General features: G+C 45.2%; 1 protein-coding gene across 1 annotated transcript in view; it reads left to right on the plus strand.

Annotated features, from left to right (window-relative positions):
• CPAMD8 (C3 and PZP like alpha-2-macroglobulin domain containing 8) overlaps positions 1–15,674 on the plus strand; it is a 99,327-nt gene that overhangs the window by 38,830 nt on the left and 44,823 nt on the right. The window contains exons 19-20 of the mRNA XM_060006707.1: positions 2,479–2,541; positions 13,031–13,262. Coding sequence (XP_059862690.1) covers positions 2,479–2,541; positions 13,031–13,262 — 295 coding nt within the window. The remainder of the gene's footprint in view (positions 1–2,478; positions 2,542–13,030; positions 13,263–15,674) is intronic.

The raw sequence follows: 15,674 nt of genomic DNA on the forward strand, positions 1-15,674 counted from the left end.
GAAAAGAATGTCCAAGCTCCTGTCATTGGGTATAGGATTCTCTATGAGTACTTTTGGTCAAGTCTATGGTAGATGGTGCGCAAACCCTCCATATCCTTGCTCATTTTGTTTCTTTGTTTGCTAACTTGTCAATTACTGAGAGAGAGGAGTTCACATCTCCCCCCTTAGATTTGTGGCTTTGTCTCTGGTCTCATGGAAACCTTTGTTTCACAGGAGGTAGTGTTTCCTGTTCTCTCCTGTCTTTCCCTTTGTTCCCTCCCTTCTGCTCCCCCATCCCCCACCTGTCTTCTTTCCCACCTTCTTCATTCTCTGCCTCTCCCACTAACTCCTCAACTCCAGCCAGCTTGGGGAGGGGTAGGGTGTTTTGAAGACCTTGCCTTTTCACTCTCCGTGAATTTAGGGGTGTGTAGGCTGGGAAAGGGGAGGCAGGCCTTGGATGTACCCTTTCCTGCCAACTCATTAAATGAGAAGCACAGAACCAAGTGGGCCAGGGATGGGGTCAGTGTGGTCAGCAGTGCCCCAGCATCTGGGTCTCTTTGGAGACCTTGAGGGTGGCACCCAGACTCCTTAGCCCTTGTTCTGAGCCAGATGTGGCCCAGAGGATGTCCCACCCTGGCAGGCCTGTCCATGAAAACCCTCTTCTTCTTTCAAGCCCTCTCTGCCCAGATTGGGAACCTTCCCAGTCCCCCCAGTCTCCTCTGCAGTGGTTTCTGGATACCTGGATCCCCTAGGTTCTTCCTGCCCAAGTCACACATTTAACAGGCCCACAGGGGTCCTCGTTTCCAAACTCCACATCAGGGCATAGGCAGACCAGGCTCCCCCTATGGTACTTTGGACGCACACGAAGGCACTTCTGAGATGTGGTTGAGTGAGGAGGTGGAATATTGGCCCCTGAGCATCCTTCAGCCAGACACTACTCTGGAAGCCTGGAGCCTCCCATGTGCGTGCCTCCTGAGAGCTTGGCCTGAAGTGGATATGCAGGCAGCCTCGAAACCCAAAACCTCAAAGGGAATTGTAAATCCCAATGCAGAAAGGCATAAGAAATGCCTTAAAAAGCAAGTGTTTGTGCCTTTTTGTCATTGGATAATGCATCCTTATTCTGAAGGACATTTTTCTTAACCATATGCATGTGGTTACATTATTTTTCAAAGAGTATGAAAGGGTATATAATGAAATGGAAGTCTCCCTCCCACCTCCAGATCCTCCGCTCCCTTCTAAGAGGCAATAATGGTCAATAATTCCTTAGATATCCTTCTAGAAATTTTCTGTGTATACACAAGGATTTTTTAAAAAAAAAACAACGCAGTGGGAGAATACTATAATACTGTTCTGTGCCTTCCTTTTTAAAGTCAGCGATAAACCTTAGAGGCCATTTCATACCAGTACATATATACTTACCTCACCCTTTTTCACTGACACGTAATATTCCACGGTGTGAATGTACTGTCATTTGATTAACCAAACGATGTTTGTTATTTCTCACAGTGCTGCAGTGAGCCACACCATAGTCTGTCTTTGCACATGTGTCTGTGGTTAATTTCAGGGTTCATCCCTGGGAGAGGTAACCTCAGGTTGAAAGAGATGTGAGCATTTCTAATCTTGAGAAGTTTTGCCAGATGTCAAGTAGGGCTTATTAATATTATTTTTTAAAGAATAGGACAGTCCCTGGACTTCCTTGGCAGTCCAGTGGTTAAGACTTTGCCTTCCACTGAAGGGGGTGCAGGTTCAATCCCTGGTTGGGGAGCTAAGATCCTACCTGCCTCGGGGCCCAAAAACCAAAACATAAAACAGAAGCAATATTGTAACAAATTCAATAAAGACTGTAAAAAGGAAAAGAAAAAAAAAAAAGAATAGGACAGCCCCTGAGGAAGGTGGGCTATGAGGCTTCTGGGGATAAACCAAGAATGAAAGCACATGAAAGAATGTATATACGTGTAACTGAATCACTTTGCTGTACTTCAGAAACTAAACTGACACAATGTCGTAAGTCAACTATACTTCAATTAAAAAAAAACTAAAAAAAAAAAAAAGAAAGCACAGAGGAAGGGGGAGAGGGGATAGGAGAGCTCTATGTAATGATGCAGAAAAACATGGCAAACCCAGGGAGGGAAATTAACAAAGGAGAGGACATGGGGTGGTCCCTGTGGCCCTTCTTACCTTCTAAGTTCAGGATGAGAGGCACCACTGTCATTTTAAGAAGCCTCTGTCAAGCCTTTGATGCCTCGCTCGTACTAGTCCTAATCAAGTAGAATGTTAACCCTGCCAGGTGAAAGAATTAACACATTGTGTCCTATTAGAGTAGAATACTAACCTATCCAGGTCAGAGAATTAAAACGTGTAGAATATGAAGCTGCTGGGTAAGAGACTTAACATGTTATAGGCTAATCAAGTAGAATGTTAACCTGCCAGGTAACAGAATTAAGTTACGTCCGTGAAACTTTAATCATTTCTTTTTTTAAAAAAAATTTTTTTTCATAGAGCAGAGAAGAAGAAAAGGACCTACTTCCCTGAAACGTGGATTTGGCACTGTCTCAACATCAGGTAAGTATGATTTCTTTCCTTTGCTGCCTTTGTGGGCTGACTCAGAGGCACTCATGAAAGATGGTTCCCAGTCGGTTTGCCTGGAGATCTGACACCAACATCTGAGTAAGACATTGGGCATCCTTTTCTAACACATAAAACTCAAAGCTATGAAGTCAGCCCCAAATCCCTCTGTAGCCTCAGACATCTGCCTATGAAATATGAAATTTGAGGGCTTCATGCTTCTTAACAACTCCCTCTTGGGGTAACTCTATCCGCTCTGTTTATATAACGAGCTCATTAAAATGATTACAGTTCCCTGGAACATGAACTCAATTCCACCCACCCACCCCCTCCTCGCTCCTCAGGGGACTCAGGCTCCTGCCCGCAAAACAGGCTGCTTCTCTCAGCACATTTCCTTTCTACATTGTTTTCTCTTTTAGTTCGCCTTGAAGCAGCAGTGCTGTGCTAAATTCCTGCCAGATGCAGTTGGCTTTTTTCTTTCAATGCTTAGTGTCAGAAGGTAGTGGTGACTTGCCCTGGGAAACCAGTTAGGCATGAAAGTTCAGACCCTGGGGCTAGTGGATTGGCCAGCGGGTGGACCGACTGCTGAGCTGGGGTCCCCTTCTTGGCATGAGATGCCGTGGCACATGCTCAGCACAGAGCCAAGCACTCAGCTGGGGGTTCCTCAGGCCGCTTTCACGGATGTGCTTGTCCTCATTATGGGCAGTCTTCCCCGCTGGTCAGAACAGAAGCTGATTACTGCATTTTGTTCTGGGAGTCCAGATTTAAGATGGGCTGTCAGTCCATCATCAGAGATGTACGGAGAGTAAAAATGTATCTATTTTCTGTGTACTGGGTGATGTTTTGGGTGCTGGGTAGTGTTTTTGGTGCCAGGGATGGCACCTTGATCAAGGCAGATAGGGTCCCCTCACGCGTAGAATTTATGTTTTATGCCTCCAAGGGCTTCATGCTTCAGTAGGGCCAGTGTTCTCATGGAGGGCTTGGGAGGAAGTAGAGGGACCCTTTGGGGAAGCTAGAAAGACTCCCAGGGCAGATGGAGCCCAAGCTGGGTCCCACAGGATAAATAAACAAGAAGGGGGGAAGGGGATCCAGGAGGCAGGACCAGCATGGGCAAGAGTTGGGGCTTGGGAGAGGCTAGTGATTTTCACATGGTTGGGATGAGGCAGGTGGGGCCAAGAGGACGAGGCAGGGAGTGTGACGGCCGTGTGGTCTGTGGTGGGGGTGTGGAGAGCCACAGAGGGTTGCTGGGAGGCATTTGGGATTTGAGACGGTCTCTCTCCCTCTGTTGGCTGGAGCAAGGATGAGTCAGAGAGTACAGATCTGAGACCAAGGAGGAGGTTCTTGCTGGGCCCAGGCAAGGACTCGTCAGCTCTTTTTTTTTTTCTTTTCTAATTTTTAAAATTGGTAAAATACACGTAACATAAAATTGACCACCTTAACCATTTTTAGGTGTGCGGTTCAGTGGTAATAAGTGCATTCGTATTGTTGTGCTGCCATCGCCACCCTCCGTCTCCAAAACTCCTTTCCTCTTGCAAAACTGAAACTATGTCCCCATTAAATACTAACTCCCCAATCCTCCCTCCCCTCAGCCCCCTAGCGTCCACTCTTCTACTTTTTGTCTCTGTGAATCTTACTGCTCTAAGGACCTCATGTACGTGGAATCATATAGTATTTGTCCTTTTGTGACTGGCTCATTTCACTTAGCATGGTGTCCTCATGGTTCATCCTTGTTGTGGCATGTATGAAAATTTGCTTTCTTTTTAAGCCTGAATAGCATTCCGTTGTATGGGTGGACCACATTTCGTGTATGCATTCGTCCTTTGGTGGACACGTAGGTTGCTTCCACCTTTTGGTTATTATGAATAACCCTTCTGTGAATATGGATGTGCAAATATCACTTCGAGACCCTGCTTTCAATTCTTTTGGGTATATACCCAGACGTGGAGTTGCTGGATCATATGGTAATTCTGTGTTTAATTTTTTCAGAATTCACCATATTGTTTTCCACAGTGGTTGCACCATTTTACATTCCCACCAACAGTGCACAAGGGTTCTTCTTTAAATGTTGGATAGAATTTACCAGCGAAGCCATCACATCCAGAGCTTCTCTTTTTGGGAAGATTTTCATTGCTGATTCAATCTCCTTACTTGTTAGAGATCTATTCACATTTGTTATTTCCTTGTGATTCAGTCTTGGTAGGTTTTGTGTTTCTAAGAATTTGTCCATTCATCTAGATTATCCAAGTTGTTGGTGTACAGTAGTTCATAGTAGTCTCTTAAAATCGTTTTTTATTTCCGTGGAATCGGTAGTAATGTCCCCACTTTCATTTTGGATTTTAGTAATTTAAGTCTTTTCTCTTTTTTCTTAGATCATCTAGCTAAAGGTTTGTTAATTTTATTAATCTTTTCAAAGAACCAACTTTTGGTTTCATTGATTTTCTCTATTATTTTTCTTTTTTTTAAAAAAATTAATTAATTAGTTAATTTATTTGGCTATGCCATGTCTTAGTTGTGGTATGCGAGATCTTCATTGCACCATGTGGGATCCTTTCAGTTGCAGCATGCGGGATCTAGTTCCCTGACAAGGGATCGAACCTGGACCCCCTGCATTGGGAGCGCAGAGTCCTAACCACTGGACCACGAGGAAAGTCCCTCTCTATTATTTTTGTATTCTTTGTTTTGTTTATTTCTGCTATAATCTTTATTATTTCTGCTTTATTATTAGATCTCTGTTTTCGTTTTTCAAGTTCTTTAAGCTACAAAGTTAGGCTGTTTATTTGAGATCTTATTTTTTAATGTAAGCATTTACAGCTATGAATTTCCCCCTTAATACTGCTTTTGATGCATCCTGTGAGTTTTGGTGTGTTGTGCTTTTGTTTTCATTCATCTCTAAGTCCTTTTTTTCTTTTTCTTTTTGCAGAGATTTAAAAAAATTTCTTTCAAATCCAGAGATAATTTGAGTAGCAAAGTATAACAGTTAATTTTTGACATATCATTTATCTTTGCAAAAACATTTCTTTTTCTTTTTGAATTTTATTTTATTTATTTTATACAGCAGGTTCTTACTAGCTATCTATTTTATATATATTAGTGTATATATGTCAATCCCAATATCCCAATTCATCCCACCACCACCACCACCCACCCTGTTTTCCCCACTTGGTGTCCATACGTTTGTTCTCTACATCTGTGTCTCAATTTCTGCGTTGCAAACCGGTTCATCTGTGCCATTTTTCTAGATTCCACATATATGCATTAATATGCAGTATTTGTTTTTCTCTCTCTGACTTACTTCACTCTTTATGACAGTCTCTAGGTCCATCCACGTCTCTACAAATGACCCAATTTCGTTCCTTTTTATGGCTGAGTAATATTCCATTGTATATACGTACCACACCTTCTTTATCCATTTGTCTGTCGATGGGCATTTAGGTTGCTTCCATGACCTGGCTATTGTAAATAGTGCTGCAATGAACATTGGAGTGCATATGTCTTTCTGAATAATGGTTTTCTCTGGGTATATGCCCAGTAGTGGGATTGCTGGTTCATATGGTAATTCTAGGTTTAGTTTTTTTAAGGAACCCCCATACTGTTCTCCATAGTGGCTGTATCAATTTACATTCCCACCAGCAGTGCAAGAGGGTTCCCTTTTCTCCACACCCTTTCCAGCATTTATTGTTTGTAGATTTTTTGATGATGACCATTCTGACCGGTGTGAGGTGATACCTCATTGTAGTTTCGATTTGCATTTCTCTAATGATTAATGATGTTGAGCATCCTTTCATGTGTTTGTTGGCAATCTGTATATCTTCTTTGGAGAAATGTTTATTTAGGTCTTCTGCCCATTTTTGGATTGGGTTGTTTCTTTTTTTGATATTGAGCTGCATTGGCTGTAAATTTTGGAGATTAATCCTTTGTCAGTTGCTTCATTTGCAAATATTTTCTCCCATTCTGAGGGTTGTCTTTTGGTCTTGTTTATGGTTTCCTTTGCTGTGCAAAAGCTTTTAAGTTTCATTAGGTCCCATTTGTTTATTTTTGTTTTTCCATTACTCTAGGAGGTGGGTCAAAAAGGATCTTGCTGTGATTTATGTCATAGCGTATTCTGCCTATGTTTTCCTCTAAGAGTTTTATAGTGTCTGGTCTTACAGCTAGGCCTTTAATCCGTTTTGAGTTTATTTTTGTGTATGGTGTTAGGGAGTGTTCTAATTTCATTCTCTTACACGTAGCTGTCCAGATTTCCCAGAACCACTTATTGAAGAGGCTGTCTTTTCTCCATTGTATATTCTTGCCTCCTTTATCAAACATAAGGTGACCATAGGTGCATGGGTTTATCTCTGGGCTTTCTATCCTGTTCCATTGATCTATATTTCTGTTTTTGTGCTAGTACCATGTTGTCTTGATTACTGTAGCTTTGTAGTATAGTCTGAAGTCAGGGAGTCTGATTCATCCAGCACGGTTTTTTTCCGTCAAGATTGCTTTGGCTCTTCGGGGTCTTTTGCGTCTCCATACAAATTTTAAGATTTTTTGTTGTAGTTCTGTAAAAAATGCCATTGGTAATTTGAGAGGGACTGCATTGAATCTGTAGATTGCTTTGGGTAGTATAGTCATTTTCACAAAATTGATTCCTCCAATCCAAGAACATGGTCTATCTCTCTATCTGTTTGTGTCATCTTTGATTTCTTTCATCAGTGTCTGATAGTTTTCTGAGTACAGGTCTTTTACCTCCTTAGGTTTATTCCTACATATTTTATTCTTTTTGTTGCAATGGTGAATGAGTTTGTTTCCTTAGTTTCTCTTTCTGATCTTTCATTGTTAGTGTATAGGAATGCAAGAGATTTCTGTGCATTAATTTTGTATCCTGCAACTTTACCAAATTCATTGATTAGCTCTAGTAGTTTTCTGGTGGCATCTTTAGGATTATCTATGTATAGTATCATGTCATCTGCAAACAGTGACAGTTTTACTTCTTCTTTTCCAATTTGGATTCCTTTTATTTCTTTTTCTTCTCTGATGGCCATGGCTAGGACTTCCAAAATTATGTTGAATAATAGTGGCGAGAGTGGAAATCCTTGTCTTGTTCCTGATTTTACAGGAAATGCTTTCAGTTTTTCACTATTGAGAATGATGTTTGCTGTGGGTTTGTCATATATGGCCTTTATTATGTTGAGGTAAGTTCCCTCTATGCCCACTTCCTGGAGAGTTTTTATCATAAATGGGTGTTGAATTTTGTCAAAAGCTTTTTCTGCATCTATTGAGATGATCATATGGTTTTTATTCTTCAGTCTGTTAATATGGTGTATCACATTGATTGATTTGCGTATATTGAGGAATCCTTGCATCCTTGGGATAAATCCCACTTGGTCATGGTGTATGATCCTTTTAATGTGTTGTTGGATTCTGTTTGCTAGTATTTTGTTGAGGATTTTTGCATCTATATTCATCAGTGATATTGGTCTGTAATTTTCTTTTTTTGTAGTCTCTTTGTCTGGTTTTGGTATCAGGGTGATGGTGGCCTCATAGAATGAGTTTGGAAGTGTTCCTTCCTCTGCAATATTTTGGAAGAGTTTGAGAAGAATGGGTGTTAGCTCTTCTCTAAATGTTTGATAGAATTCACCTGTGAAGCCATCTGGTCCTGGGCTTTTGTTTGTTGGAATATTTTTAATCCCAGTTTCAATTTCATTATGTGTAATTGGTCTGGTCATATTTTCTATTTCTTCCTGGTTCAATCTTGGAAGCTTATACCTTTCTAAGAATTTGTCCATTTTTTCCAGGTTGTCCATTTTATTGGCATAGAGTTGCTTATAGTAGTCTCTTAGGATGCTTTGTATTTCTGTGGTGTCCATTGTAACTTCTCCTTTTTCATTTCTAATATTATTGATTTGAGTCCTCTCCCTGTTTATCTTGATGAGTCTGGCTAAAGGTTTATCAATTTTGTTTATCTTCTCAAAGAACCAACTTTTAGTTTTATTGATCTTTGCTATTGTTTTCTTTGTTTCTATTTCATTTATTTCTGCTCTGATCTTTATGATTTCTTTCCTTCTACTGACTTTGGGGTTTTGTTTGTTGTTCTTCCTCTAGTTCCTTTAGGTGTAAGTTTAGCCTGTTTATTTGAGATTTTTTGTTTTTTCTTGAGGTAGGATTGTATTGCTATAAACTTCCCACTTAGAACTGCTTTTGCTGCATCCCATAGGTTTTGGATCATCGTGTTTTCATTGTCATTTGTCTCTAGGTATTTTTTGATTTCCTCTTTGATTTCTTCAGTGATCTCTTGGTTATTTAGTAACGTATTGTTTAGCCTCCATGTGTTTGTGGTTTTTTACATTTTTTCCCTGTAATTGATTTCTAATCTCATAGTGTTGTGGTCAGAAATGATGCTTGATATGGTTTCAATTTTCTTAACTTTACCAAGGCTTGATTTGTGACCCAAGATGTGATCTGTCCTGGAGAATGTTCCGTGTGCACTTGAGAAGAAAATGTAATCTTCTGTATTTGGGTGGAATGTCCTATAAATATCAATTAAATCTATCTGGTCTACTGTGTCATTTAAAGCTTGTGTTTCCTTATTAATTTTCTGTCTGGATGATCTGTCCATTGGTGTAAGTGCGGTGTTAAACTCCCCCACTATTATTGGGTTACTGTCCATTTCCTCTTTTATAGCTCTTAGCATTTGCCTTATGTATTGAGGTGCTCCTATATATTTATAATTGTTATATCTTCTTCTTGGATTGATCCCTTGATCATTATGTAGTGCCCTTCCTTGTCTCTTGTTACATTCTTTTTTTTTTTTTTTTTTTTTTTTGCGGTACGCGGGCCTCTCACTGTTGTGGCCTCTCCCGTTGCGGAGCACAGGCTCCGGACGCGCAGGCTCAGCGGCCATGGCTCACAGGCCCAGCCACTCCGCGGCACGTGGGATCTTCCCGGACCGGGGCACGAACCCGTGTCCCCTGCATCGGCAGGCGGACTCTCAACCACTGCACCACCAGGGAAGCCCCAACATTCTTTATTTTAAAGTCTGTTTTATCTGATATGAGTATTGCTGCTCCAGCTTTCTTTTGATTTCCATTTGTGTGGAATATCTTTTTCCATCCCCTCACTTTCGGTCTGTATGTGTCCCTAGGTCTGAAGTGGGTCTCTTGTAGACAGCATGTGTATGGGTCTTGTTTTTGTATTCATTCAGTGAACCTGTGTCTTTTGGTTGGAGCATTTAATCCATTCACGTTTAAGGTAATTATCGACATGTATGTTCCTATTTCCATTTTCTTAATTGTTATGGGTTTGTTTTTCTAGGTCCTTTTCTTCTCTTGTGTTTCCCACTTAGAGAAGTTCCTTTAGCATTTGTCGTAGAGCTGGTTTGGTGGTGCTGAGTGCTCTTATCTTTTGTTTGTCTGTAAAGCTTTTGATTTCTCTGTCAAACCTGAATGAGATCTTTGCCGGGTAGAGTAGTCTTGGTTGTAGTTTCTTCCCTTTCATCACTTTAAATATATTGTGCCACTCCCTTCTGGCTTGTAGAGTTTCTGCTGAGAAATCAGCTGTTAACCTTATGGAGTTCCCTTGTATGTTATTTGTCATTTTTCCCTTGTTGCTTTTAATAATTTTCCTTTGTCCTTAATTTTTCTCAGTTTGATTACTATGTGTCTCGGCGTGTTTCTCCTTGGGTTTATCCTGCCTGGGACTCTGCACTTCCTGGACCTGGGTGGCTATTTCCTTTCCCGTGTTAGGGAAGTTTTTGACTATAATCTCTTCAAATATTTTCTTGGGTCCTTTGTCTGTCTCTTCTCCTTCTGGGACCCCTATAATGTGAATGTTGTCCCAGAGGTCTCTTAGGCTGTCTTCATTGCTTTTCATTCTTTTTTCTTTAGTCTGTTCCACAGCAGTGAATTCCACCATTCTGTCTTCCAGGTCACTTATCCGTTCTTCTGCCTCAGTTATTCTGCTATTGATTCCTTCTAGGGTAGTTTTCGTTTCAGTTATTGTATTGTTCATCTCTGTTTGTTTGTTCTTTAATTTTTCTAGGTCTTTGTTAAACATTTCTTTCATCTTCTCGATCTTTGCCTCCATTCTTTTTCCGAGGTCCTGGATCATCTTCACTGTCATTGTTCTGAATTCTTTTTCTGGAAGGTTGACTATCTCCACTTCTTTTAGTTGTTTTTCTGGGGTTTTATCTTGTTCCTTCATCTGGGACATAATCCTCTGCCTTTTCATCTTGTCTATCTTTCTGTGATTGTGGTTTTCCTTCCACAGGCTGCAGGATTGTAGTTCTTCTTGTGTCTGCTGTCTGCCCTCTGGTGGTTGAAGCTATCTAAGAGGCTCGTGCAAGCTTCCTGATGGGAGGGACTGGTGATGGGTAGAGCCAGGTGTTGCTCTGGTGGGCAGAGCTCAGTAAAACTTTAATCCACTTGTCTGCTGATGGGTGGGGCTGTGTTCCCTCGCTGTTGGTTGTTTGGCCTGAGGCGACCCAGCACTGGAGCCTACAGGCTCTTTGGTGGGGCTGATGGAGGACCCCGGGAGGGCTCACACCAATGAGTACTTCCCATAACTTCTGCTGCCAGTGTCCTTGTCCCGAGGTGAGCCACAGCCGCCCACCCCCTCCTCTGCAGAAGACCCTTCAACACTAGCAGGTAGGTCTGGTTCAGTCTCCTATGGGGTCACTGCTCCTTCCCCCTGGGTCCTAATGCACACACTTTGTATGTGCCCTTCAAGAGTGGAGCCGCTGTTTCGCCCAGTCCTGTTGAAGTTCTGCAATCAAATCCTGCTAGCCTTCGAAGTCTGATTCTCTGGGAATTCCTGTTGCTGGACCCCAGGTTGGGAAACCTGATGTGGTGCTCAGGACCTTCACTCCAGTGGGTGGGCTTCTGTGGTATAAGTGTTCTCCAGTTTGTGAGTCGTCCACCCAGCAGTTAGGGGATTTGATTTTATTGTGATTGCAGCCGTCCTACCGTCTCATTGCAGCCTCTCCTTTGTCTTTGGATGTGGGGTATCTTTTTTAGTGAGTTCCAGTGTCTTCCTGTCCATGATTGTTCAGCAGTTAGTTGTGATTCCAGTGCTCTAGCAAGAGGGAGTTCTAAGTACTTTTTAATTTCCTTTGTGATCTCTTCTTTGATCCTTTGCTGTTTAAGAATGTGTTAATTTCCACACATTTGTAAATTTTCCAGCTTTCCTTCTCTTGTTGATTTCTAACTTCATTCATCTTATTGTGGTCAGAGAAGGGACTTTGTATGCTCCCTCTCTTTTTAAGCCCACTGAGGCTTAGTTTGTAGCTTAACGTATGGGTCTGTCCTGGAAAATACCCCAAGTGCACTTCAGAAGAATGTGTGTTCCATTGTCGTTGTTGGGTAGAGTGTTCTGTGTATGTCTCCCCCTGTTCTGTTCCCCACAGAATGGCCCACTGTCAGGTGGATCCGCCAAGACATAGGGGTCATCTCACTTGGAGGGAGCCCTGAACAAGAGGCTCCAGCAGCTTTATGGACCATGGGGTGGGGTTGGGGGTGGACAGGGGAGAGAGTTAGGAGTGGGAAAGTACTCCAACTGGGGAGGGATGTCTTCAGTGTTTCCTTCTGACCATAAAGAGGCCTTGGCAGAGGTGTCTGAAGAAAACCTCTGCCCATGGTCCCTTATGCTAAAGAGACCTGGGAATGGAAATTCTGGGCCGGGAATGCAAACATGAAAAGAGCAGGGCCAGCCAGGGGCCCTGAGTCCTTGGCTGCAGCTCCCCTCAGAGACCCCAGTGCACACGCACCCCTCACCTCCCTACCCTACTCCCACCCCGTGAGACCTGCAGGCCTGTGGGCAGGCCTGAAAAATCACACATACGCCCTTAACAGGGAGCTGGGCTCCGCAGGAGTGTATGGGACAAGGATGCCAGGCCAGGAAGTGTGGGTGTCCCCCACAGGCAGGCATTCCTTGGCTTGTGGCTGCATCACTCCGGTCTCTGCCTCCATCTTCGCCTGGCCTTCTTCTCTCTGTGTCTGAATTTCCCTCCTCTTCTAAGGACACCTGTCATTGGATTAGGGCCCACTCTACTCCAGTGTGGCTTCGTCTTAACTAGTGGAGTCTGCAAAGACCCTATTTCCAAATAATGTCCCATTCACAGGTTACCAGGGGTTAGGGCTTGGACATGTCTTTCTGGGAGACACACAAGTATGCTCTAAGTGACCAGTCCCCTTGATTCAGTGTCTTTCTCCCCTAAACTGGGCAGAGCACACACTGCCAGAGTTTGCCTCTCTGAACCCATGTTGTGAATGGTCCTGTGATCACAGCTGTTGTGAGAGACACTCATGTTTCCGATTAGGGCGAGTCAGGGCCGAGGGATGACTTTCTCCTGTCACACGCTGTGGGGTGCCTTGAATGCTTATTTCCAAGCTGCCGGGGCAGTTGCGGGGGGCGCCACCCTGGGGCCCAAGGCCGTACGGCTGGACTCCTCTGTTCCCGCCTGGCCGCTTGCGGCATGGCCGTGGAGAAGAGCACACGCTTGTCCATCTTTCCGCAGTGATCCATCAGGCGAGGACACACTCAGCGTGCAGGTCCCCGACTCCATCACCAGCTGGGTGGGTGAGGCAGTGGGTCTGTCTGCCGAGAGGGGCCTGGGCATTGCGGAGCCCACTCTGCTGAAGACCTTCAAGCCCTTCTTTGTCGACTTCACCCTGCCCCCCAACGTGGTCCGCGGGGAGCAGGCCAAGATCCCGCTCAGCATCTACAACTACATGGACACCTGCGTCGAGGTACCGAACCCGCCCTCCATACACGGCCTTTCCCATTATGGGGGAGAGGGGTGGCATCCCTAATGGCAGGAAGCAGAGGGAGGTGGGGTCCTCCTGGGGGGAGGGGTTGGAGGGGCACAGCACCTGGGATGTGGGGCAGGCAGGGCGGCATGGGGTCATCCTGGAGGGCCGTGGGGGACAGTATCTGAGATATTAGTGAGGCAGAGGCTGGATGAGTCAGCTTCTCCTTCACCAGCTGTCTACACCCGGGCAGGTTGGGGGTGGGAGTGTGTGCATGGCAGGGTTAGAGGGTGACGGATGTGACGAAGTCGTTGACTCCTGACCCTGCAGGGGTGTGGGAGGGTGAGTATCATATGGAACGGCATGGAGTCAGGTGATCTCGGAGAGACACCAGCAAGCGGTCTTGAAGCAGGGTCTTAGTTCTCTGCCCAGGAATTGGACCTGGGTAGCCTGGATGAAAACCAGGAATCCTAGCCACTAGACCACCAGGGGCCAGAGGCTAGAAGCAAAGTTCCCCTGGCTTTTGCTGTTTGAAAAATGAATTTCTCAAAGAGGCAAAACCTGCATAAACAGGTGAAGTTTATGATGAGAGACACAGCACAGCAAGAGAACACACAGAACACACAGAGAGACTGTTGTTTATTTAAGACAGAAGCAAGGCAGAAGTACACACCCAGAAAGGAAGGGTGTGGGCATCCTCCCTAATGAGAAGGAGTGCAGTAAAGGGGCGGTTAAATCATTTCTACAGGGCAGTTCTTCCCGGCCTTTGTTTACCTTTGGCCAGTCGTCAGCACCTTCTCTTCCCACATCTGACCTGCCCTAGGACCCGCTCCAACATGCTTGCGTATCTTTTTGCCAAGACGGATTCTAGCACAGAGGCCTGTGGGAGGTTTGGCATCACCTATTGTGGGGTGGCACCCCCTCCTTTTTGACCCCCTAGGAGCCTTTCTGCGCATGTGTAGTCAGGGAGGTCTCCTTGGTCTCAGGAGTGGTCGTCTTATCTCTTTACTCCAGCAGAGCTCAGCTCCTGCCTTTAACTTTGGCCTTGGAGTGTCTAGGGAAAAAAAGCTCCAATTTTACTCCACTTGGCAAACACCAGCTGTCCAGCCCAGGGGCCCCTCTACCTCCTACCTCAAATCCCCCCTGAGAGACGTGAACCCCAAGAAATCTTTACTGGGAGGATAAAGGGCGACAGAGTCTGTCTTCTGTAGCTTCTTCAGGCTGGCAAGGGGCTGGTAGACCCGACCTAGGTGGGGTCACAGAGCTGTCGCCTTATCTCACCCAGGGGCCCCAGGGTGACTTCTCTTGTTATCTCTGTGTCCAAATTTCCTCTGAGAAGAGTCCCTGTTTTATTGGATTAGGGTCTACCCTAATGACCTCATTGGAACTTGATGACGTCTGCAGAGACCGTAGTTCCAAATGAGGTCACATTTATAGGTACGGCGTGGGGGGGGTTAGGATTTCAACATATCTTCCTGGGAGACACAATTCAACCGGTAACAGCTACCCCAAGGAGGTGGGCTTGGGGATTTCAGACCCTCATGAGGAGGAGGGATGGCAGGCAATGTGGAGGGAGCCGCGAGGACCAGGGTCAGGTGGGGGCAGGATAGGGAAGGGGTGTTTGGGGCCTGAGCACCAGTGCGGCTGCAGGAGGGCAGGGGCACCCTCCTCCCCTGCCTTTGTAATCCTTTTGCACCATCTCAGCCTGGATGTCAGCTGGGGGGTGGCAGGAAGAGAGAGGAGGTGGGCTCCCAGAGTTAGGGGCAGCCCTCAGGAGTGGGAGCTGGGAGCCGAGGCTGCAAATGGAGGAGTGAGTGGGGTGCAGGGCCAGGGGTCTAGCTGGGAGCAAGCCTGCTTTCCACAGCTTGGCCTGGAGGTCAGGCTACAGGTCTCAGCCTCACCCCAGCCAGCCGGGGGGAGCCTGCTAACCTTGTCCTGGCCCTGCCCATGTGTGTGCACCTGCCCCCCTCAAGGCTGCCGGCACATTCCCCACCAAGGGCAGAGATGGGAGGGGCAGCCCCAGGCCAAAGACACTGGAAACCAAGAGATTTTATCCACCCCCCGCCCAGATTTCTGGCTTTTCTTGAAAAGCAAGGCCTTCTGGCCAGGGAGTGATTGGAATTTGCCACCTGAAGGGCAGCGAGGCTGCTGGGGGTGGAGGTCCTGAGTGGAGGTGGCGGATCCCCCGCGGCACAGCTGTAGTCCCAGCGCATACCTGTCTCAGCATCCCCCAGACGACCCTTTGGACTTCAGCTTGCTGTTTCCATTCACCAGCCCACTTTGTCTCAGTTTCCTTATCTGGGTGTGAGAGATCTACCCTCACCCCCTGCCCCCTCGGCTATGTCTGTGATCATTTCTGAGCCTGGCCCAGAGTGGAGACAGCAGTGTTCCGAGTCTCTGAGTCTCAGCTCA

The sequence above is a fragment of the Delphinus delphis genome, chromosome 3 (genome assembly GCF_949987515.2).
Source record: "Delphinus delphis chromosome 3, mDelDel1.2, whole genome shotgun sequence".
Lineage (NCBI taxonomy): Eukaryota > Metazoa > Chordata > Mammalia > Artiodactyla > Delphinidae > Delphinus > Delphinus delphis.